The sequence below is a fragment of the Sceloporus occidentalis genome, unplaced genomic scaffold (assembly GCF_023333645.1).
Source record: "Sceloporus occidentalis isolate IW3139 unplaced genomic scaffold, rSceOcc1.0.p SCAF_17, whole genome shotgun sequence".
Taxonomy (NCBI): Eukaryota; Metazoa; Chordata; class Lepidosauria; order Squamata; family Phrynosomatidae; genus Sceloporus; species Sceloporus occidentalis.
In genome coordinates this window covers 14,483,224-14,505,776 of record NW_028316997.1, presented here as the reverse complement: position 1 = coordinate 14,505,776, position 22,553 = coordinate 14,483,224, and the positions used below count along the sequence as shown (strand labels likewise).

The following is a 22,553-nucleotide window of genomic DNA, read 5'->3' as shown; positions in this document are numbered from 1 at the left end:
GAGGAATCTGCCCGCCATTCATCCACTATGGAAAGTGGGTCATTCGTAGGGGTGCCGGTTTTTGGGCGTTTTGCGGGTGCCTTGCCCTTGCCAGCAGAGATACTGCTGCCCTTCCAGGGGCGCTTAGTGCCGGAAGCCTCTCCTTCTGATTTATCAGATTCTGATTCCGATGGAATATTAGTAGGGCCGGCAGGGACAGCGGATTGCCCTTGGGTTGGCATGTTAGCTGACATTTTAGAAAAGAAGGACTCCACTGAAGTAGAGAACTTTGCTTCCAATCAGACATATTGACTGTAGAAAGAGGGCAGTGTAAAGGGCAGGCATATGGCAGTAATAAGGCACTCTTCTATACATATATATTTGTATATCAGCCTGGGATGTGTATAGCCGATTAAGTCCCCAAATATGAGAAAGAAAATACCAAGCAGGGGCTCAGCCTGCTAATCATATAGTAACCGGGTTGAAATAAATCCTAAAACCGGGAAAAAAAACAAGAAATATAAGCTCACCCGATGCGGAGGGCAAGCCACACTGAAAGTCCGGTCGTGGTGACACTACACCGCGTTGATAGCCGGAGAAACAACAAATGCACACAAAAAAATGGCGACCGGACCCGCAGGAAACGTCGCGAGACCCGGCCGCTATACACGAAACGGCTGAAAAGCCAAGCCGCACTATATGAGCAGTAACATGGCCGCCGCACGCGTGTGCCGGGAGAAGCAAGATGGCGGCAAAATCTCGTAACGCGAGATCTCGCCGCTACACCAACCTGGCGGCAAAACCGCACCGAGAAACAGTGCGAGCCCGCGAATTCGCGGGCGAGCAGAGGAAAAAATCAGAAGAAGGGAACCGGAGCAGACACCGGGGATAGAAAACAAACCGGAAAGGTAAGAAGCTAGAGAACAGAAAGGGGAAAAAAGGCGGGAAGGCCGGAAAAACGGTAGGAAAGGTACCGAAGGATAGGATATCAGACAGGGAAAAAGAGGGGGGGAGAACCGGGGCGACCCGGAGAGCCGAGAGGGAGGAAGAAAAAACCTCCCCAAAACAGATCGGGGAGTCCGGGGAACCTAAAGGGACCAGCCAACGGAACACCGCAAAATATACAATATATCCGCAATAAACATAAACACGGTGAAATAATAATAATATATATATATCTATAAATGAAATATAGCAATAATTAAATGATAATTGAGTATTTATTTTTTTTTATGATAATGAAAGGAAGAGGACTGACCTGCAGCTACGGTGAGCAGCAAAGAAAGAGGAAGAGGAGGATGGCTTAGGGGTTTATATACCTCCTATGCAATGTTTTTCTATTGGTTGTCTCCATTTAAGTTGTTAACTCTTTCTTTGCTGCTACTGTGAGAGTAAAGGAAGATATGCAAAATAGGAAGCCTCCTGTCTTGCCTTAAAATTGGAGTTGTGGCCTCATGGACTTGCCCAAACAGCTGTCTGATGAGAAACTGGAACAGGCTACTGTGTGTGTGGTCAATATGTAAAGCTTGGACGAAACAAGTGAGAATCCTAGAGATACGATAGAAGCAGTTAAATGCATAAAACGAAATACATTTCAAGTACAGGAGATCTATTTCAAAGAAGGAGACATTTTTGAACAAGAGGTCAGAGGCTTAGTTGTCATGTAAGGAAGTTTTATTTTACCAAGATGATTTTAGATGAGTGGTAGATCCTCCCATCAGAAGTGATTGATGCCGATTCAGTAATGGAGTTTAAAATGAATGACACACAGCTATCCTGAATCTAAGATGTAACCAAGGACTGATTAAAGTATGAGCCTACATTGAGATAGATGGGCCAAATGCTTCTTAACTGAGTCAAATTTTCTGGCTAGATGGCTAGAACTCAAATTTGTCAAGCACACAACATTTCTATCTGGGTTCAGGATATGTTTTTCTTATGTGAGTATTGTTGCTATTATTGTGGGGTGGAAGTTTCTAGGACTAACAGCAGCTCAGCTACTAAGTGACAGACCATGCACACTCGGTGGCTGCTGAAATACATATTGTGTCTGAAAACCTGATAAATGGATCTGGGTTCGCCAGGTACTTAATGTAAACTTTGATGGAGGAGGGATATATTGGTCTGGGACTGGTTTTCAGGTTTTGGGATAGGCCCCCTAGTTCCAGCGAAGGGTAATGTTAACGCTACAGCATATAATGACATTTTAGACGTATGCTTCCATGCTTGCACAAAGCAAGGTCCAAAAGACATGGTTTGATGAGTTTGGTCTGGAGGAGCACCAGTGCCTGACCTCACGAATGCAGTTTTGTTTGAATGGACACAAATTCCCACATGCACCTTCCAAAATCTTCTTTCCAGAAGGGTGGAGGCTGTTATAGCCTCAAATGGGGGGGGGGGTCTAACCTCATTTTGCTTTTTACAGTTGTGGGTTGATATATTTTATATGCAGTAATACCTGAAGAATGTGCGTGATTAATCATCCCCCACCTCCCTAAAGCTGTTATCAAAATTGTTGCCTTGCTTGAGGTTTTACCCATAATTACAGAGCACTGAATGACAAACCAGATAATCTTGTTCTGTGAAACAGACACTTAAACATTTTAGGAAATAGTTTGTATAACAATCATTTGAAGTTTTCTTGTAATTCCTGTCAGTTTTATTGAAGTAAATAATGCTTGTAGTTGGGGTGTAAATAGGCAGTAGATGCATATTGACAGGTAGTACTTAGAACATGGGCTCGCGTGACGCGACATTATCAGTGCTCTGGATCAGAAGACACAGAGAACAAAACGTAATGACTTTACCCAAGGTTACTGTGCTCTGTGCTTTATACAGAACTATTGGCGTGGAAATCTCCTGCTATGAGGACAAATGCTACACCATGACTACTACGAAACTGATCGCTGTAAGAGCATGTGGCCCAAGCAGTAGGGGCAGTCATGCTTTATGGTGGTAGAATTTGAGATAAAAGCCTACTTTCTGAGTGCCATGTAATCCTTATGCTTTGCCATCTTGGTTGTCTGTAAACATCCGTGCTTTAAAATCTTGCTGCACTGATAGACATATTCTTTACATCATTGTATAAGAATACAGTTTGCAACACAGTCCTCAAGGAACACTTCAGCATTTAGGGATAATATCCCATTGAGTTCCACCAGGGATAGCCATAAAGCCCTGACCATCTGCAGAATCTAGCCATGCGTTTTCAAGGGTTCAAAATGGTAATTTAAATGGAACACTCGGCTATCCTATGCATTAAAGTGGATGTGATGGCTGGAGTGTCCCTTAAAAACCTGAAATACATTTTTATTAAAAGTAGAAATAATATCCGTACACTGTACAACATTTGTGTATGGTTTTATAACAGTGTAAAGCACATACTACTTTTAATGTATCCTGTTCCAACATCATCTGACACTTTTGGTTCTATAACTAAATCGTTGCCATTCCTAAATGATTAAACATTATTTTTTATTTTTCCACACAACTTGTAACTTTTTTAGGCTTAATCTTAATATTTTCTGAGTGCAATTTGTAGCATTTAGGTGTTCTGTGGCACGTGTTTGTATGTGGTGCCTTTAAGCTGTAAGTTGTGAAAAATGCATATTTCTGCTTGAACTTGGGGCGTGTTCTTACAACTAGTGATCAATCAAGTATATATTTTCAACTGTCTAGAAAAAACACATGGACGAATGCTGAGCAGATGAGACCTTTTTTGTCTCATCTGTATAAAGGATATTACCGTATTTGCTCGATTATAAGACGACCCTGATTATAAGACGACCCCCCAAAATCTGAATATTAACTTAGGAAAAAAAGAAAAAGCCTGAATATAAGACGACCCTAAAGGAAAAAAGTTTTACCAGTAAATGTTAATTCATGTAAACTATTTTTTTAAATAAAAGCTATGATTGAGAAAAATATTTTTTTGTTTTTATTTCCTTGTATTTTCCAACCTGTCCCCCCGTTACGCACATCTGCCCCCAGGCTTGCCACACCAATATGGCACTGTGGCCCATGATATGCCTTTTAACCCTCTATATGCCACTGTGCCTCCAGAAATGCCTTATACCCCTATATCCCATTCTGGCATTTAGGGGGTTAAAATGCATATTATGGGGCAGAGTGGCATATAGGGAGGTAGAAGGCATTCCAGGAGGCAGAGTGGCATTAAGGGAGTTAAAAGGCATTGTATAGAGCACTCTGCCTCCAGAAATGCCTTATACCCCTATATGTCATTCTGGCATATAGGGGGTTAAAAGGCATATTATGGGGCAGAGTGGCATATAGGGAGGTATAAGGCATTTCAGGAGGCAGAGTGCTCTATTAAATGCCCCCTTAACGCCACTCTGCCTCCTGAAATGCCTTATACCTCCCTATATACCACTCTGCCCCATAATATGCCTTTTAACCCCCTAAGTGCCAGAGTGGCATATAGGGGTATAAGGTTTTCCAGAAATGCCCTATGCCCCCATTTAACACACACACACACACACACACACACACACACACACACACACACACTTATCGGTGCTTCCAATTTCCTGCTGTATTGCCAGGGCAGCGGGTTGATGTCTCCTTCCGCTGCAGCCGGAAGGAGGTGGAGTTGGCAGCGGGGGTTTGTCTGCGTCCGTCGCGCATACCTTCCCCGGCTGTCAGAGATCAGAGTTCCCCGCACCGGTGCGGGGAACTCTGATCTCTGACAGTCGGGGAAGGTATCCGCGACGGACGCAGACAACCCCCGCTGCTAGCTACACCTCCTTCCGCCTGCAGCGGCCGTTGTCTACGCGGATTGCGTAGACGTCAACCCGCTGCCCCCGGCAATACAGCAGGAAGCACCGGTAAGTGTGTGTGTGTGGGGGGGAGACGGGAGGATCCAGGTCCCCTGCAGCGGTGCGGGGGATCTGGATCTTAGTCTCATAATCAGACCTCTATTTGAGGTCTCATTAGAAGACGACCCCGATTAGAAGACGAGGGGTATTTTTCAGAGCATTTGCTCAGAAAAAAACCTCGTCTTATAATTGAGCAAATACGGTATTTTGAAATAATGATATATAGAATCATGTATTTACCTATATATGGAGGCAAATATTCCACTGCACATCACAAAGCAATATTATATATATATATATATATATATATATATATATATATATATATATATATATATATATATATATATATATATATATATATGCGATAAAACATTTGTGAAGGATATCCCAGATAAAATAAAATGCCCCTATGCAGATTCACACAAACAAATGATGACATATGACTGTGTATTCATAAATGTGTTGTAATCTCTAGAAAGCAGGTACACTTTCTCTGTTTTCAATTATATAATTTTATGGAGAGCCTCCTTTATACAGCTCTGTTAGCACTATGTAAGTAAACGATAATAGAGGCATTGTAATAATCTGTAAATGAGTTCATTTTGATTTGACATTAAGAAATGTTCCTGAAGAGTTTAGCAGTATAATACTCTGCTGTTTATGAATGGTCCCCGTAGTAAGTACATCACAGCTAGTTTGGACACAGTGTGGGTGATCCCATTCCTTCATATGGTTATGTATTTAGAAGTTTAACTGGATCAGTTTTCACATGTGAAGTAACCATTAAGTGGTTAGCCTTAAATATACCCTTGGAAATCTTCACCCTCTTCAGTCTGCAGATACTTTATCCAAACTGTAGATACTTTATACATACTGTAGATATTTATACATCAAACTGATCACGGTTTAATTACTGAGCTAATTGGTTGAATCACGTGTAGAAGGTATAAAAAATGTTATTCAAAAGAGGGGGATTAAGAATTGCTAAACTCTGTACTTGTAGTCAATTTAAAAGTACTACTAGGGCTGTGTGTTTCAATGATATATTGGACTGGTAATTATTGAGTCCATATCTCATATGTTTCATTTTTTTTGCATGTATTTGCCATAAGCGTTTTGCCTAGGCAAATAAAACAAGCCGCTCCCTGAGCTTTTGTTTGTGCTACGACCTCCACAATCCTAAAATAGTATTTGAATGTGATCAGATTAGTCGAGGACCATAAGACCTGCAACACTGAACTGTGTTTCTGACTTCTCCTGCCTTAACACAGATCTACTGTTATGCTTTCTAGTTCTGCTTTGATGTAGATGGAAGAAAATGCTGGCTGAGAGAGAGGCGACGCATACATGTACCTTGCCAGACGTCAAAAATTAGAGGCAAAATATTTTTCAAATGTGTTTTTTTTGCAAAACAAACCATGGTTTCTTGTAAATATTATGAATTATTGGCATTTGCACAAGCATAATCTGTTATCACGTACTTTGAATTTACTGGGATTTCAAAATTTTCTTCTTTAGTGGACAATACACATATGATATCATTTAAAGTCAAATCTTGTTCTATTTAAAAGTGAAGAAAAAAAATCAGTGGATGCGTAAACATGAAAGACCTAGTCGTATTTGATGGAACGTTTTAGTCATGCGTTCTATAAACAGCCAAGTAGAAATTGAATCTGCTCATAAAAGTTCCTTTCACAGCATTGACAATGTAAGCTAATGTAGCCTCATCTTAGTGCCAGGTGACAGACAGCTGTTTGATTTAATTTTTTAGCCAACAACATCTTCGTGGCTGGAAAATATCAGAGACGTCCCAGTTAGGGAGGTGGGTATTAGTAATCTTGAGGGGAAAAGATTACTTGTGTAGCTACTGGTTTTGTGTGTCTGTCCGCACATACAGGTCTAACATTCTACTTATCCGCGCCTGACAATTCATATTTAAGAATTTATTATTGACTTAACTTTTATATATAGGGCATCCCTGGCAAGGATGTGCTAAAAAAAAGTTGACTCTTAATGAATATGACATTTGAGTGGTCCCTTTTTATTTTTTTATTTTATTTTCCTCCTTTCAAGGGGTTTAGGGAATTCTGCACATTTGCTCTTCTCCTAGGCTTGCTGGGGATGTGTTTTGAATACAGGCTGATCTCCAGCTGCTTGTGCCCACGTGGCATGCACATCCCAAGAGTTTTTGGATGTATATCCTTTTTAAATTGTACCCTAATAGAGGGGGTTGGTACTGTAGCTCTGGTGCAAAGTACTTTAATATGTAGCTGTTACGGACTACAGTTCACTCAAAGCAAGACTGGTTATGAAGTCTACTCCTATCAACTTCATCACCAGTCTGGCTAAGGGTGAATTGTAGTACGTAACAACTCATCTTCCCATTTAGTTTTTTCTTAAATTAAAAATGATTTATAATTAATGTGTATTTTTGTTTTGCACTTTGTGAAGTTTCTTACTTAAATGGACACTACAGACATTGTGTGCACTTTAATGCGTATGTGATGCCCCATTAAACTTTTTCTAGGGTTCCCTCTTGAAATGCACTGGGTGTGTGGGGTGGTTATTTAGAATCCCTCATATGCTTTTGCCCGGCGTCCAGGAGATGAGTTGGGCCAAACAAATCTGCATGCACATGATATGCTTACATTCAGTGCTGACTCGGCAGATATAAATAATTCTTTAGTAAACTCTCCCTTTTTATGTAAGTAAATCACTTTCTTAAGAGTCAAAAATCAGTAAAACCAACTTTTTTCAGAGCATGTAGTATTTTTATTTGTTTTATAGAGCACTATCCTATTCCATAGCAATGTACAATGGGGGAATGCTTATGTGCGGATTTATAGATGAATCTTTATGAAATTCTGTTCTTGCCATTTAATCGGCCCCCCTGTAAATGTCCCAGATCAGTGTTCTTTTTCTTTTCTTCCAGTGACACCATGTAGAAGGTTCATGAGGTCAGAGAAGAGATTACAGTGAACAGCTCAGTCTCTGTTGGGGAACAGAACTTCTTGTGTCCTCTCAGTTCCCTTTATACAAATACAGAACCGACTTCTCCATCTAAAATTAGCCACCATGTGGCTGTGTCCAATAATCACAATTTACATATGTGTTTTTATTGTAAAACAAACCTCCTCATTCCTTCAAAGTCATGCATGAAAAATTGAGCTTCATGCAAGCCTTGTTTTTTTTATGCTAAATATTGGTGTGAAATTTAAGGTGGCCCCGTAAAACCCTGTGTAAAATCTCACACGGTTTAAGCTAAAGAGCTGAAAATCGCTTTATATAAGCCTTGCTGAATAGCGAGAGAATAAAAGCTTCAATTCATAGTGATATTTTTTTAGACTCCGTAGAGAAGGTTCCCTGCTGCTGCTGTGTTTTGCATACGGTTCCAGATACCCCCTGGTATTCACGACTTGCAATAGCTGTCATGTCTAGGGGTAATAATATGGCCACAGGCCAAGGGAACTACGTGTAACGCAATGCAAAACAAAGTTCCCATTCATGTGGCATGAAAAACAATAATAGAAGGTAACAAATGTCTTTGTAGTATATTTGTTTTTAGTTTTGCTTCTAAATTGTTGTCCTATCTCTCCATTAAGTATGTATAAGAGCACACGGGGTTCTGCGGTGGACTATAATCTTATTTAATTGATAAATGCGATTTGTCATCTTCTCTTTTTCCCGTGTGAACTTACAGTGCGTCATTCTACAGTCCAGTGGAAAATTCAATTTTTGTTAGGTGTGTGCCGTCATCAGGCTGAGAAATATGTGACTTCTGTCTCTCTATATATTATATGTGGGCTAAAAGGGGTCCTGGGGTGCAGTTTGAAAGTAGTCATATCACCATGACAACCCTTGAAATGACCAAATCGCCAAATGATGTTCCATGGGTTAATATGGTGATAACACTGTTTTTTAAAGATCAGAATTGCTTTTTGTTCATAGTCCCTCATGTTCAGAGCAAGTATGCAGTACTTTTTACATCCCCAAGGTTTGTCACAATGTGGAATCTTATGAGCAGCTTTCGGTGAAGGTGTGCCTCTGATCGGTGAATACGGACAGATGTGCCAAGAAACTGAAATGTAAAATACAGAATAAAGAAATAAATTCACTGTGCAAAACAACTGCCTCGCAAACAGCATCTTCGTTTAATGCATCCTTTATTAGTTTAAACTCCAGTGACTCATTCTTACTGGCTTCCTGTTATCCGAATCATTCAGCCAGCAGATGCATCAGTTTACGACATTGTGATAATGGACTTATGTTGGCAGCGAAGAGCAAGGCTTCTGTTTTTGAGGTTTTAGGTTCCACCCGATATGAACTGGTGTTTTTCCCAAATCAGGTTGTTGGTGCGTAATATTAAATAATGTATATGTTTTAAATAATTTAAACATCTGTCTCTGCAGTTTTATGAATCACTGTACAAGTCAGAGCAATTGGCAGACATTAATTAAAGGGACACGCCAGCTTTCTTGCCAGGTATTGGATGCTTCACGCAGCCAAAACCAACATAAGATATTTACACACTACTTTTAATACGCATTGCTCATTAGTGGAGTCTGGAGTGTAACTTTGTTCTACTTTAGGGCCATAACCTCTATTAAGGCAGAGTAGGCAAGTTCAAGAGATTTACAGGAGGCAAAAGGCGATAGCGCTAAATAGTGACGCTGGCCATTTTTGTCTGACTCCAAAGAGCTTTTATTTACTTCATTTTGGTTAAATTTGGTCAGCATGACATTTACTCATAGCCCTCATGTGAGATCTAAATCAAGGTGTGACAGGAGCCTCTTAGTAATAATTGATGTCCCACGTCCAGACTTCTGTAATCATACACTAGTCTTTTAGAAAGCCTACAATTTTGTAGCAAATAGCTGGAGCCTGGTTAGTAATTTGTCATGTTTGAGACCTGGAGACGGTGTGAAGTAAGATTTACTACACACTTCCTCATTAATGTTGAGGATAATTACATATTTGTGATATGATGGAGGTTTTCTTGTCTTTCGTGTATTGTAAGTCTTCTCACGTGTTAGTGATTTGGATTACAGATACATTGCATGTGTATTTTTATCCCTTTGTGACTAGTAATTCCGTTAAAATGTTTATCAAATATTGAAAGTTCGGAACAGTTACTTTATCACCTTGGTAGATAACTTGTGGTGACTTTGTTGCATAATCATATTGAAGAGAATGCCCTTTCAGTGATTGATTTTATCTTGCTTAATTTGTGCAAGCTCAGCCAGATTTAGAACAAGACAAATATATTATTTTTATATATATAATATAATTTAAAAAAAAAAATCTTAAACTGATTTTTGTTGGTTTTAAGATGCAAATAGAACTCATTTTGCCAAAATGTAAAGTTTTATCCCTCTAGTATCTTTGTATTGATAGCTTAAGGTGGACAGAAAATAAAATTCAACAGAATTGCCTATTACTATACTTAATCCTTCCCCACAACCAGACTACATGTGATTTTTCTGACCGTGCCATACACCCCATGCTTATAACATGAGTATTGTTGCAGTCAAAGGGTAATTCAATTATCTGTGGAGAATATGCTTAAAAGGTAGAACTGTTGCATGCAAGGGAACAATATTATGGTTCATCATGTTTCTCGTTCAGATCGAGAGGAAGCAGAGAAACTTTTTTTGCATGTATATTTGTCACTAAGGCAGGAAGGACTTGGCCAGTATGATGGTTTCAGACAAAAAATACGGTAGAATTTCTGACCTTAAGTGGGCAGTTGAGAAATACCAGTGTCTGTTCTTTAGATATATTTTTTCAGCGTATGCTTAAAAAAGAGGAACTGAAGATGGCTGCAGTATAAGCAGCCAATATCTCCATAGTAGATGAGATCTGGAGATGTCAGTGGGTTCCAGAATTCAGGCAAATGTAGAATGCATTGAATATGCAACTAAGTACAAATCTAGATTGTTATATTTATCTAATTACCTTTGCCCTCTAAATGATAAAGTATGGGTGTCAGGTGTGTTTAGAGTGCAAGTGTGTATGTTTCTGTGTTTGTGCTAGTGCGTATATTGGTTACCACGAGGGGACAAGGCTTTGGGGTGCACTTTACCTACACCCCTCTCATCCCTCCGTTAAGGGAGAGTATAAAGAAAGGACTATAATTCCCACTTGGTTCACGGTTTTTGTATGTAGATCCTCAAAAGCAGACCGTCTAAATGTATCATCTTACTTATTGTTTACATATTTGAGTACATATAAAACATAACAACTTTTATCACTGTCCTATGGACAATTCTATATATGTGCCTAGAGTGAGTGGACATATTTTCTTACTAATGTTTATAATTTTCACTTTTGTCTTATGCAGAATTCGACCACAGTTGGCCAAAGAAAAAATTGAAGGCTGTCATATTTGCACGTCTGTTACACCTGGAGAGCCTCAAGTACTGCTTGGGAAAGATAAAGCATTTACCTTCGACTATGTCTTTGACCTTGATTCAAGGCAGGATGAAATCTACACTCAGTGCACAGAAAAACTTATTGAAGGCTGCTTTGAAGGATACAATGCAACAATTTTTGCATATGGCCAAGTAAGTTGTTTTGTGGATCCATACCATTTTTAGATTAGCATGCATTTTATCCTGTGGCTATCTTTGACCTTGATTGAAGGCAGTGGGCGATCTTCTGTAAATACTGTGAAAGACATAATGATAGTGGCTTTGAGGGACTGATTTACTATGCAAGCATTTAGAAGAATTGACACTGTGTACCTGCTCTTATCTTCACCCTCCCAGTTTTCTCAGTCCACCATAACTACTTGTAATGTGAGTGTTTTCCTCTTATACTGAAGCAACCTGTGTAGGGTTGGAGTGAGCAGAATACAGAGTAATTGAGGACAAAATGAACTGGTATGTTGGATGAAAACTAAAGTAGCCTAACCGTATATCTCCTTAGGGCCTGGTAAAAGTTTTGTTGATACAGATTTAAAATATGAATGTGGTCTATTTCCTTTTCAGTAGTAATTGGAGCTGCCTCATCCAAAAGATCTGTCAAATTATACTCTTGGCTATGGTTTATATAGCCACCAAATGGTCCAGTGATAATAGCGGTACATTGAACATTGACCAAATGGGTAAAATAGATAAGAATGAGCCCAGAAAAAATCCAATTTTAGTGTTCCATGTCCTTGCCACTTTACACTCCCCAGTGGTTGTGTGCAGAACTGCACATTTTTTTTTCTCTTTATAAAGAGAACCCAAAGTTGACTTTTGTATTATCTCTGGCAACAAAGAAATTATCTGTCTAGTTCCTCTCTGTGTGAACGGTATTTTTATTCTGAACTAATTAGTGTGGAGTGTGTTGGTTTTTTTTGCTTTTTTTTTTCTCCTTTCTTTCAAGAGATCGTTATATTTCGGTTCTGCTTTTTAACTATTTGAAGTCCAGAGCGAACGTAATGCTCACTTTTGCAGAACTTAAACCTATGATGTTTTTACATTTTCTGTTTTATTACTGTCAACCCAGTGAGGTTTACATTCTGTTTGCTGTGTTATCGGTTAAACTTTGCAATTTTTGATCAAAAAGTGCAATATTCAAAATATAAAACTCCAAGATCTTATACAAAATTTTGGCAGTTCAGCTATTTCCAGGAAGCATGCAGTTCGCTTTTAATCAATATCTGCATCACTGTGTCTTTTTTTTATTTTTCTTTTCTTTTCATAGACGGGTTCTGGAAAAACCTACACCATGGGAACAGGATTTGACGTGAACCTATGTGAAGCAGAACAAGGCATCATCACCCGCGCTGTTAAGCATCTTTTCAAACTGATTGAGGAAAAAAAACAAGCTGCTCTGGAAGAAGGGCTTCCACCACCAGATTTTAAAGTTAATTCTCAATTTTTGGAGGTTTGTTTCATTTATTTAGCTCATTCAAAATGATTAATACTTGCTTGAGCAATTGAGTCCTCACTCATTTAACACATCACAGTATTCTTTCTCATCAGCATATAAAAGTGTTAATGTGTAGAGTAAATTTTATAAAACGGCAGCGAAATGTTGACAAAAGTTTTCCAAGTTCTAGGTGTCCTAGGTTTTAATGCATTCTTGCTGGTACGCAGTATACCTTTTTATACTGTGATTTTTCAGAAGACATCTCACAAGACTGCTATATAGAAAGTAGCATAATATTTGTGATTTCTATAAATTGTGAGATGACTCTTATTGCCTTTTAATATATTATTCTACGAACAATGACATTGATCATGACAAAAAAATCTACTTCAGGTTTTTGCTTTTTACACTCAAGACAGACCGACTTACCTTAAAAAGAACAGCTTCCACCCTAAACATACAAAAAACTCTATCATATACAGCCAGGCCATAAGATACAACCGCATCTGTTCTGATACAGCAGATCGCGACAAACAGCTCCAGAAACTAAGGGGAGACTTTATGAACCAGGGCTACAATGCCAGGATAATTGACAACCAGATACAGAAGGCCACCAACATTCCCAGAAAAAAATTACTAAAGTACAAAGAACATCATACTGGAACCCGTGTGCCCCTGGTTGTCACTTACCACCCCCAGGTAGAAGCTCTACGCAAAATATCTAAAGAACTTCAAGCAACACTACACACGGATGACAGACTCAGGGAAATTTTTCCACAGCCTCCCCTACTCTCCTTCAGACAGCCCCCCAATCTTAAACAACTATTAACCAGGAGTGCCCTGAACAAGTCCACAAAAAATGGCACTTCCCCCTGCCCACAAGGAAGGTGTAAAACATGCGCACACATCCACACTGTGGACATGGTGCCTATACCAAATTCTAATACACTCCATAAGATCAATGGTGCCTTCTCCTGCAAATCTTCTAATGTGGTTTACCTTATTATGTGTGCAAAGTGTCCAACAGCTCTCTACGTGGGTGAAACAGGCCAGCCATTGCATAAAAGGTTTAATTCACACAGATTTAACATCAACAACAAGAGAGCAGAGACACCAGTGGGAGAACATTTTTGCCAAAATGGACATAGCATCAGTGACATCAGACTGGCTGTATTAATGGGACTGTTCAAAACTCAGAGGGAGAGAAAAATATGGGAGGTTAAATTAATACTTAAATTTAACTCTTTAAATACTGGCCTCAACCGGGATAGGGAATTTGTATCCCATTATCACTTTGTAGATAACAAACCAGACATGCACACAACCTGACCCCATTAGAGTTGTGAATACCTCCTGACACCTCCTTTTATGACTCCAATCCACCTCTGATTTTAACACTATTGACTGATCAAAGAACCTTGTCCTGGACATTTTTATGTTATCTGCTTCCCAATTGTAACCATACTGTTTGACTGATACTTAAAGAGAGGTTTTTCACATTATTGTATAACATGCCTGATGAAGGGACCTGAGAGGTCTTGAAAGCTTGCAATCTATATTTACTCAGTTAGCCAATAAAGGTATCATTCAAACTCCACTTGTCTCCTGTAATTCTACGGCTAACACGGTACCAACTCTCATCTTTTACACTCAAGATAGCTTAGATAATGTTGATAAAATACATCTGAATGCACTAGATGTTTCATATAATTTAGTATTTTTTACTTTTATAGGTTTATTTTAAGAGTTAAACAAAAATACTACCTATGCTGATTTCTAGTAAGTCCAGGCCTGAGTTACCATTCATTTCTCCATGCATACCTCCCTCCCCAAAAGATAATTTGAAATGCAATGGAATGACATTTAACAACTCCAAACATACATTCAAGGCGGTCATATAGCATTAATTACATTGCAGGCATATTGATATGTATCCATATACTTTAGCTTCCTATTGCATCCGTAAAGTATGTTTTAGTCAACTTTTGCACCTACATAACAATAAGGGAACATGTCAACCTGTATAAAAAAAAAAATGTCTGTCTATGTACACTGTACAAAAAACTTTCCTGTTGAAGAACTACTGTAAAGGGAACAGCCTAATTCTTTTTATAAGGAGCCGTAGGTAAATAAATGGCACTGCACAGTGATCGTATGAATCACTGATAACGAAAACGAACGGCAAAATCTCTGAAATTTCGTTAAGATTCGTTAATTCTTTTGCCGCTATTACAGCCTGTTTTGGCACGCTTTAAGGTAAAGTGGGAAGGGATTATGGAGTACATATCAATGACTGATAGGTAGAGGTAGCCAAACAAACATGGGTTTTTTTTCATTGATGGTTATGGCTGTTAATGGGTGTTAATTTGTAGCCTAAAAACAAAATTAAAATTGTCTGAATAATTTCTAAAACATTTGTACATTTATTTTTAGCTTTACAATGAAGAAGTACTTGATTTGTTTGATTCAACCCGTGATATTGATGCTAGGAACAAAAAGTCAAACATCAAAATACACGAGGATTCGAATGGAGGAATTTACACAGTTGGAGTCACAACACGTAGTGTGAGCTCAGAAGCCGAGGTAAGTGCACACATTTTTCCTGTGTTGTCACACTTCTTCCAAGGTAAACTTATGGATGGTTTTTTTTCTTGACTAACATAGTAGAGAGTTTTAGAATATGTTGGTGTTTTATAAATAAGTAAATACTATATGCCGTTTTATAGAAAGTAATTTATGTTCAAAATAGTAAAACAATGCAATCAGTATGGCAGCCAACATAATGTTCTTGTAATAGCTCAAGTTTGACCTTCCTGGATTTTTGAAGTGCATGATATTAGGTATTTATGATTCACGTATTTAGAACATTAGAAGAGTTGATGTGTTTTACATGTACCCCCCCCCCCGGTGCTTTTACTCTTTAAATCGGTAACACTTGTGCATCAACCTTGGGCACCTGTTACACACATATCTGTTCCGCTAAAGATTTTAAAATATACGTATTAGCTTCATTTTTAAACGCAGAATGTTAAGGGATTTTGATACATCAGTTACCCATAAAAATCTAGCTTAAGTAAGCTGTAGCTTTATAAAGTTGTGCATTTGTTTTGACTTCACAATTCAACTAATTTAAATATTGTATTTAAAAACTAAGCATTACTTTAGGAGCCTTCATGAACAAGATATCTTAGCAGGTTTTCACTTGTTATAACTCTCCAGTGAAATCTATGTAATGATTCCTCTGTGAATTAGGCCAAATCCTGATTTACTAAATGTGTTTCATGTTTATGGAAGGCTACTGTAAAGGTCTCATGAACCCTTAAGGAATGTAGTTAAGCTGGCTTTTGACTAAGTAGTTTGCCAAGTTCACACTAAAGTTTATTATGAATTGTGTATCATAAACATGAAAAGGTTTGACAAAAAATGTCTTGTTTCTATTTGATATTTGTGAGAATAATGCATAAAAGTGCTGCTGTAACATACAAGCACGTGTATAACAGCCTTCTAGATGTATAAAAATCTCTGGAAGAAGAGGACTGATACAGTATTTAAGCAACTTTCCAAATTAAAGTCTGCACCCCTTCTTCCTGTTTTGGCTTTATCTATGCGCAAAAGTCAATGTGATGATAGTCTTAGACATATGTGAAAAGTTTATGGAGGAATAGTAAGAAATGTGCTACTAATGAGCATTGCATGTCAGTAATTTACAGATTTAATTTGTTTCTCGCATGTTCTTTTTTTCAGATGATCCAGTGCTTAAAGCTTGGTGCCTTATCCAGAACTACTGCCAGCACCCAAATGAATGTTCAGAGTTCTCGTTCACACGCCATTTTCACCATCCACTTATGTCAAAGTCGTGTTTGTTCCAAACTTAATAACGTATGTTTTTATTTTTAAATTTTCTTTTTAAACCTAGTTTAATAATACTGACTAATGGCAACCAGGCCCAGACTGCCCGTTGGGCCGGGCGGCCCAAGGCCGGATTGACGTAGGGGCTGATGGAGCTGCAGCTCCAGGCCCCTACCTTAATATATGCCCAGTCAGGACCGGACTGACTGGGCCTATAAGGGGCACCTGCCCCTTAAGCCCGCAGCAACTGCGACCGGGTCCGCCACTCTAGGGAGCCGGGCAGCCCCAACCAGTTCCGGGCCTTAGGGGTGCGCGGCCGCACAGGGCTTAAATTAAAACATCCGTTTTTTTTTTTTGTTTGTTTTTTTTACTTTATTTAACATCCTTCATGTTAAATAAAGTTTGTTTAACTTCATTTAACATGGAGGATGTTAAATAAAGTAAAAAACAAACAAACAACAAAAAACCCCATGTTTTAATTTTAAGCCCTGTTCAGCCGCGCACCCCTAAGGCCGGCCCTGGTGGGGGCTGTCTGGCCTCCTACAGTGGCGGACCCGGTCGCAGTTGCTGCTTACTCCGGCAACAAGGTAAGTAGGGTAAGGGAGGGGGGTGCAGTGAGAAGGGGCAGAAGGGGGGTAGATAGTGAGAGGGGGTACATAGTGATAAGGGGGAACATAGTTAGAAGGGGCAGATAAGAAGGGGATGGGGAGAGGGGGTAGTGTGAATGCGTACAAGAATGAATGAATAAATGTGTGGATGAATTGCTTGAATGATTTGTGAGACTGCATTAATGAATGTGTTATTGATTTGTGTGAATGAGTGAGTAAGTGTTTGTGTCTATCATGAATGTTTAAGTGATTTGGGGAAATGCAAAGATGGTACATGAAGGGTGGGCTTTAACAATAAATAAATAAATAAAAATGGGCTGCTCAGTCTTAAATGCCCGGGCCTATATTTTTGTCCCAGTCTGGGCCTGATGGCAACCATAGGTGTTTTAATTAAAGTAGTGCTCACCGTGGCTAGATAAATAACCAGGGTCCTCGTACTGCTGAGATTCCCACGAAACAAAAAATACTTGCATAATAAGCCAGCTTACTGTCACTTTTCCTATATATTTTCCAGTTGAGTACACTAAATTAACTCATGTAATGGTATTTAAAACACACAATTGGTGTTAAATATAAAAACAGTGTGTGCACCATGACAGCAGCTATGTTAATGATGCTTAGAGGATGTTAGCAGTAAGTCATAATATCATTTTACCACGTTTTCTGGCTGGTACACAGGAGATCAGGCTGTCAGCAGGAGTCAGAGTTTCTGGCTGTGTGCTGACAGATTAAATGTAACCTGCTGACACAGCCAGAAACAAGTTCAAAGTTTATAGAGCCGAACCTGCTGATCACTACGTAGTCAGCTGCATTCAGGGTCAAAGTAAAAAATTAAATAAAAAAATGAAAGTCTTTAATGAAAGTAATTAATGACATTAAAAATAAACAGACCCCGGAACTGTCTGGTTACAAAAAGTACAACAATAATAACAAAAAGTAAAAGGTGTAGTAATAGAGGCACACAAATATCATACCTACTACCATTAGAAATATAAACTAAAAACAGCCTTCCTTGTCCCTGAAAAAAAGAATAGTGGTGGAGTATGTAAGAAGGTCTGTTGCTCACTTATAAAAACAAAAAAAACATTTGAGGTATTATTCAACTTGGAAGTAGTTGATGGGCATAAATCAGTGCAACTTGTGGAAGAAATCCAATGTTAAAAATGATATCAAACGAGGCCCTACCTTTACTTGGAAGATTAATGTATAGATTGTGAGGGTGCTTTAAACATAAGAGTGGCAATTGTGATTGCGCATAGTAAAAATAGCAAAAAAGCATCTGTAAGTAGGGTGAGAATACCCCTGGTCATGTAGAGGTTGTGTTTCTGACCATCTTTGTTGGCAACTGATAAATTGAGTCCATCATTATATTGATAGGGCAGATGAGAAGGATAGATAACACCGGTATGTGCGTCTGCAGGAAAACCTCCCCGCGGTGCTACCCTGTTGTTGGGACCCATGTGCTTGATAGGGCTAATAGTTTGCTCCCTTCCTTGGATGGGAAACAGTGTACACCAGGGCAGTAAGTTAATTCATATGTAAGGTCAGCCACATTGTGCCTTAGCTTTTAATCTAAATATCTCCTAAATAATTATACTTACAACAAACAAGGGCATAATATGAAGTTAGATTATTGAGCATCACTAAAAGCTGTAACAGTGGCTTTTCTACATAATCATGAAATATGTAATGTCTGACACTGCACTGTTACTGGTTTTTATGGCTAACCGATGTGAGATTGACATTAGTATGAACCACAGCTTTTACTACAGCCTGTACAGAGCAGCATATAAACACTTGCTACCATTGAATCCTTACAAAGCCTGCCATGTTTATTTCAGGAGAATGACTTGGATAATAGGATCACATCTGAATCTAATCAAATGAATGAGTTTGAAACCCTTACTGCCAAGTTTCATTTTGTTGACTTGGCTGGGTCAGAACGGTTGAAGCGAACTGGAGCTACTGGAGATCGAGCCAGGGAAGGCATTTCCATTAACTGTGGACTGGTAAGATTAACTTTTTTTACAGCAAACCATATCTAGCTTCCTATTATTGTAATTTTAAAATATCGTAAATAGTTTAAGACTGATACTTTTTGTTTGTTTTTTTGTTTGAGGCTCAGGTTTTATTTCTTTACATTCAACATGCAATACACATGCATAGTGAATAGATATACATTACGATGAAATAGAAAATGAAAATTTCAGAGCTCCATTGCACATGTTGAAATGCTTCATGTTATATATTTATTTTTTTAGCTGGCCCTTGGAAATGTAATTAGTGCTTTAGGAGATAAAAGCAAGAAGGCCACTCATGTGCCTTATAGGGACTCTAAGTTAACACGACTGCTTCAGGACTCTCTGGGAGGTAACAGGTATGAACATTATCTTTCTTCACTTAAATTTTTTATGTAAGTTTGGTATTGGTTTGTCAGTGGAAAATGTCTGGAAAGCTTAGCTAAGTTATTGAACAGATATGACTGTGTTGATGACATTTACCTTTTGCCACGTGTTCTTTTAAAACCTTTAATGATGGAATTGGATTTTGCAGCTTTTGCCATTAAACTTAGACTGGCACTATACTGAAGTTAATCTTTAAGGAAATCTGTATTTTATTAATAATGTAAATTTTATTAATTTGTGTTTTTTTTTAACCTTAGCCAAACGATTATGATTGCTTGTATAAGCCCTTCAGACAGAGATTTCATGGAAACACTGAACACGCTTAAGTATGCCAATCGAGCACGTAACATCAAAAACAAAGTTATGGTTAACCAAGATCGAACTAGTCAGCAGATAAATGCATTGAGGAATGAAATAGCCCGTCTGCAGATGGAGCTGACAGAGTACAAGACAGTAAGTAAAAGAAGTGTATGTTCAGTGGCTATCACATAGTAGAATAGGCAAGAAGCAAAATTATGCTGCTTCTCTTCCTTACCACTTCAGCGCTAATTAACAAATTGTAATGATCTCACTTGATATCCATGCTTAAGTCAGGCACAAACCTGTTAACATTCTTTTTTTGCATCTATGAAATTTCCATATTGGTATTTTGTTTCAAGGTTTTAGTTTTTATAATTACGCAAAATTACTAGGGAACTGGTTCGCCATGTAAATAAACATGTATAAAAATGTATTATTTTTTTTATAAATCTGCAAATTGTAGGGTAAAAGAATTATTGATGAAGAAGGTGTTGAGAGCATCAATGATATGGTCCACGAGAATGCAATGCTGCAAACTGAAAACAGCAATCTGCGGGTGAGAATTAAGGCCATGCAGGAAACCATTGATGCTTTAAGAATGAGGCTCACCCAGCTTATGAGTGATCAAGCCAACCAGGTCCTTGCTAGAGCAGGTAAGATTCTTTCAGGTTTATTACGTTTTCGGGTGTTCTACAACTAGGCACGCGGTATTTTAATGGTAATGTGTTTGGTCTAGATCTTCCTGGTTTTTCATTTAGCTTATGATACAATAAGCTAAATAAATACTATCATACTATCATAATAAAACTGTAAATGTATAAAGAGTTGTTTCATTTTGTTCATTTATTATTTTTCATTTCCTTTCTCGTTTCTTTATTCATTTTTCGAAGATGGGGGAAAAAAAAACCCAAGCATAACTGTATGGTCTTATCTTTACAATGAGTTACAATGCAATTTGAATTTAATGAACATTCTTTGTATACATGTATGCGATTCTTTGGCCATGTTAACCCAGCATACTCTGTAATTAGAATGCGACACCACCCTTACTGTTATCTGGTATAATTTCTTTATCTTCATTTTGGTACATCCAATCCATGTGGAACTCGAATGCTTAACTGATGTATATGCTTTGCTTGAATAAACAGTTTTGGGGGGAAAAAAGTAAACATGAATTGTGCAAAGATTGCATATAGATAGTTTTAATATGGATTTTATAACTGTTATATAATAATGTAGGTGCCAACAATACTTTCATAATTCCTAAAGAAACAAAAATGTAAAGTCTTGATTTTTCCAACAGGAGACGGAAATGAAGAAATAAGCAACATGATTCACAATTATATCAAAGAGATTGAGGACCTACGGTATAGTATTTTTAAGAGATGTAGTTTTGTGTTTTTTCTTTTAATTAATGAAACATCCAGTCAACATTGTTAAAAACTGTCTATCCCCTACTGGACAAAAAGATGCATGTAATACTCTGAGCTCCTACTCAAAATGTTGTCCTCAGAAGCTGAGGGGATGCTTTGTCATTCCCCTAAAAGAGAATCACGTTTGTTTATCACGTGTACACAAGTCAAATACAATTTATTTAAAAAACAAACAAAAAAAAAAAACAACAAGTCTCTTTACAGCATTGTCATGGAATGTGAGAGGGAGGTCGCTAAGTTATCTTTTTTCTAATAGCACATTTTTTCTGATTATGCCTCTAAGGCACCCGCCGGGTGTTTTTGCCTCAGGACATCCATGTGTTCCGAAAGATGCTTTCGGAACACAAGGATGCCTCTGTGAAGTCCCTGCGGCACGCGTTTACTTTAAAAACGCGGGGACCGCCGGGAGCAGGCGCACGCAGCGACGTCACTGACGTCCCATGCGTGCACCCATGGCAACCGAGCGCCGCAATATGCCGGCATATTGCGGCGCTCAGCAGTGAAACAGCCGGCACCAGCAAGCGGCTTTTAAACACTGATGCGGAGGAGAGAGAGGGGCGCCTAGCAACCGCTCGGTGCCCCTCGTTCTCCCCCGCATCAAAAAAAAGAAGACAGCCTTTAAAAGCCGCTCGCTGGTGCCCGCTGCTTCACTGCTGGGCGCCGAAATATGACGTCATATTACGGCGCTCAGCAGTGAAGCAGCGGGCACCAGCGAGCGGTGCAGGAAGAAAGAAGCATCGTGCTCCCGTCGCTGGACTTCAAGGTGAGGGGGGGAGAGGGTATATAATGGCTAGGGGGGAGAGGATATATAATGGGTAAGGGGGGAGAGGATATATAGTGGGTAAGGGGGGAGAGGATATATAGTGGGTAGGGGGGAGAGGGTATATAGTGGGTGGGGGGATATATAGTGGGTAGGGGGGGGAGGGTATATTTGTTGATTTAACTTTACTTGTTCTTCATTTTAAATATTGTATTTATTCCCGTTTTGTTTCTTCACTTCAAAATAAGATACCGTATTGGCTCGAATATAGGCCGCACTTTTTCCCCCCACTTTAACTCTTTAAAGTGGGGGTGCGGCCTATATTCGGGGTCTAGCGGGGCAGCGGGGTTAGGATACAGATCCCCCGCAGCGGTGAAGGGGACCTGCATCCTACTCCCCGGTACGCTTAGACAGCCTCCCCTGCCAGCACTTTCCACGGGGGGGAGTGCCGGCACGGGAGGTTGTCTAAGCGCATCGTGCAGATGGTCACCGGCTGTGGAGGTTGTTTACCCGCATCGCCG

At 39.0% G+C, this 22,553-nt stretch overlaps 1 protein-coding gene across 1 annotated transcript in view; it reads left to right on the top strand.

Annotated features, from left to right (window-relative positions):
• The first annotated feature begins 512 nt into the window (after positions 1-512).
• LOC149302871 (kinesin-like protein KIF21A) overlaps positions 513-22,553 on the top strand; it is a 50,178-nt gene continuing 28,137 nt past the window's right edge. The window contains exons 1-10 of the mRNA XM_089482081.1: positions 513-685; positions 11,158-11,380; positions 12,510-12,692; positions 15,111-15,260; positions 16,422-16,556; positions 18,976-19,143; positions 19,396-19,511; positions 19,797-19,992; positions 20,303-20,492; positions 21,143-21,206. Of these exons, the coding sequence (XP_089338207.1) occupies positions 513-685; positions 11,158-11,380; positions 12,510-12,692; positions 15,111-15,260; positions 16,422-16,556; positions 18,976-19,143; positions 19,396-19,511; positions 19,797-19,992; positions 20,303-20,492; positions 21,143-21,206 (1,598 nt within the window). The remainder of the gene's footprint in view (positions 686-11,157; positions 11,381-12,509; positions 12,693-15,110; positions 15,261-16,421; positions 16,557-18,975; positions 19,144-19,395; positions 19,512-19,796; positions 19,993-20,302; positions 20,493-21,142; positions 21,207-22,553) is intronic.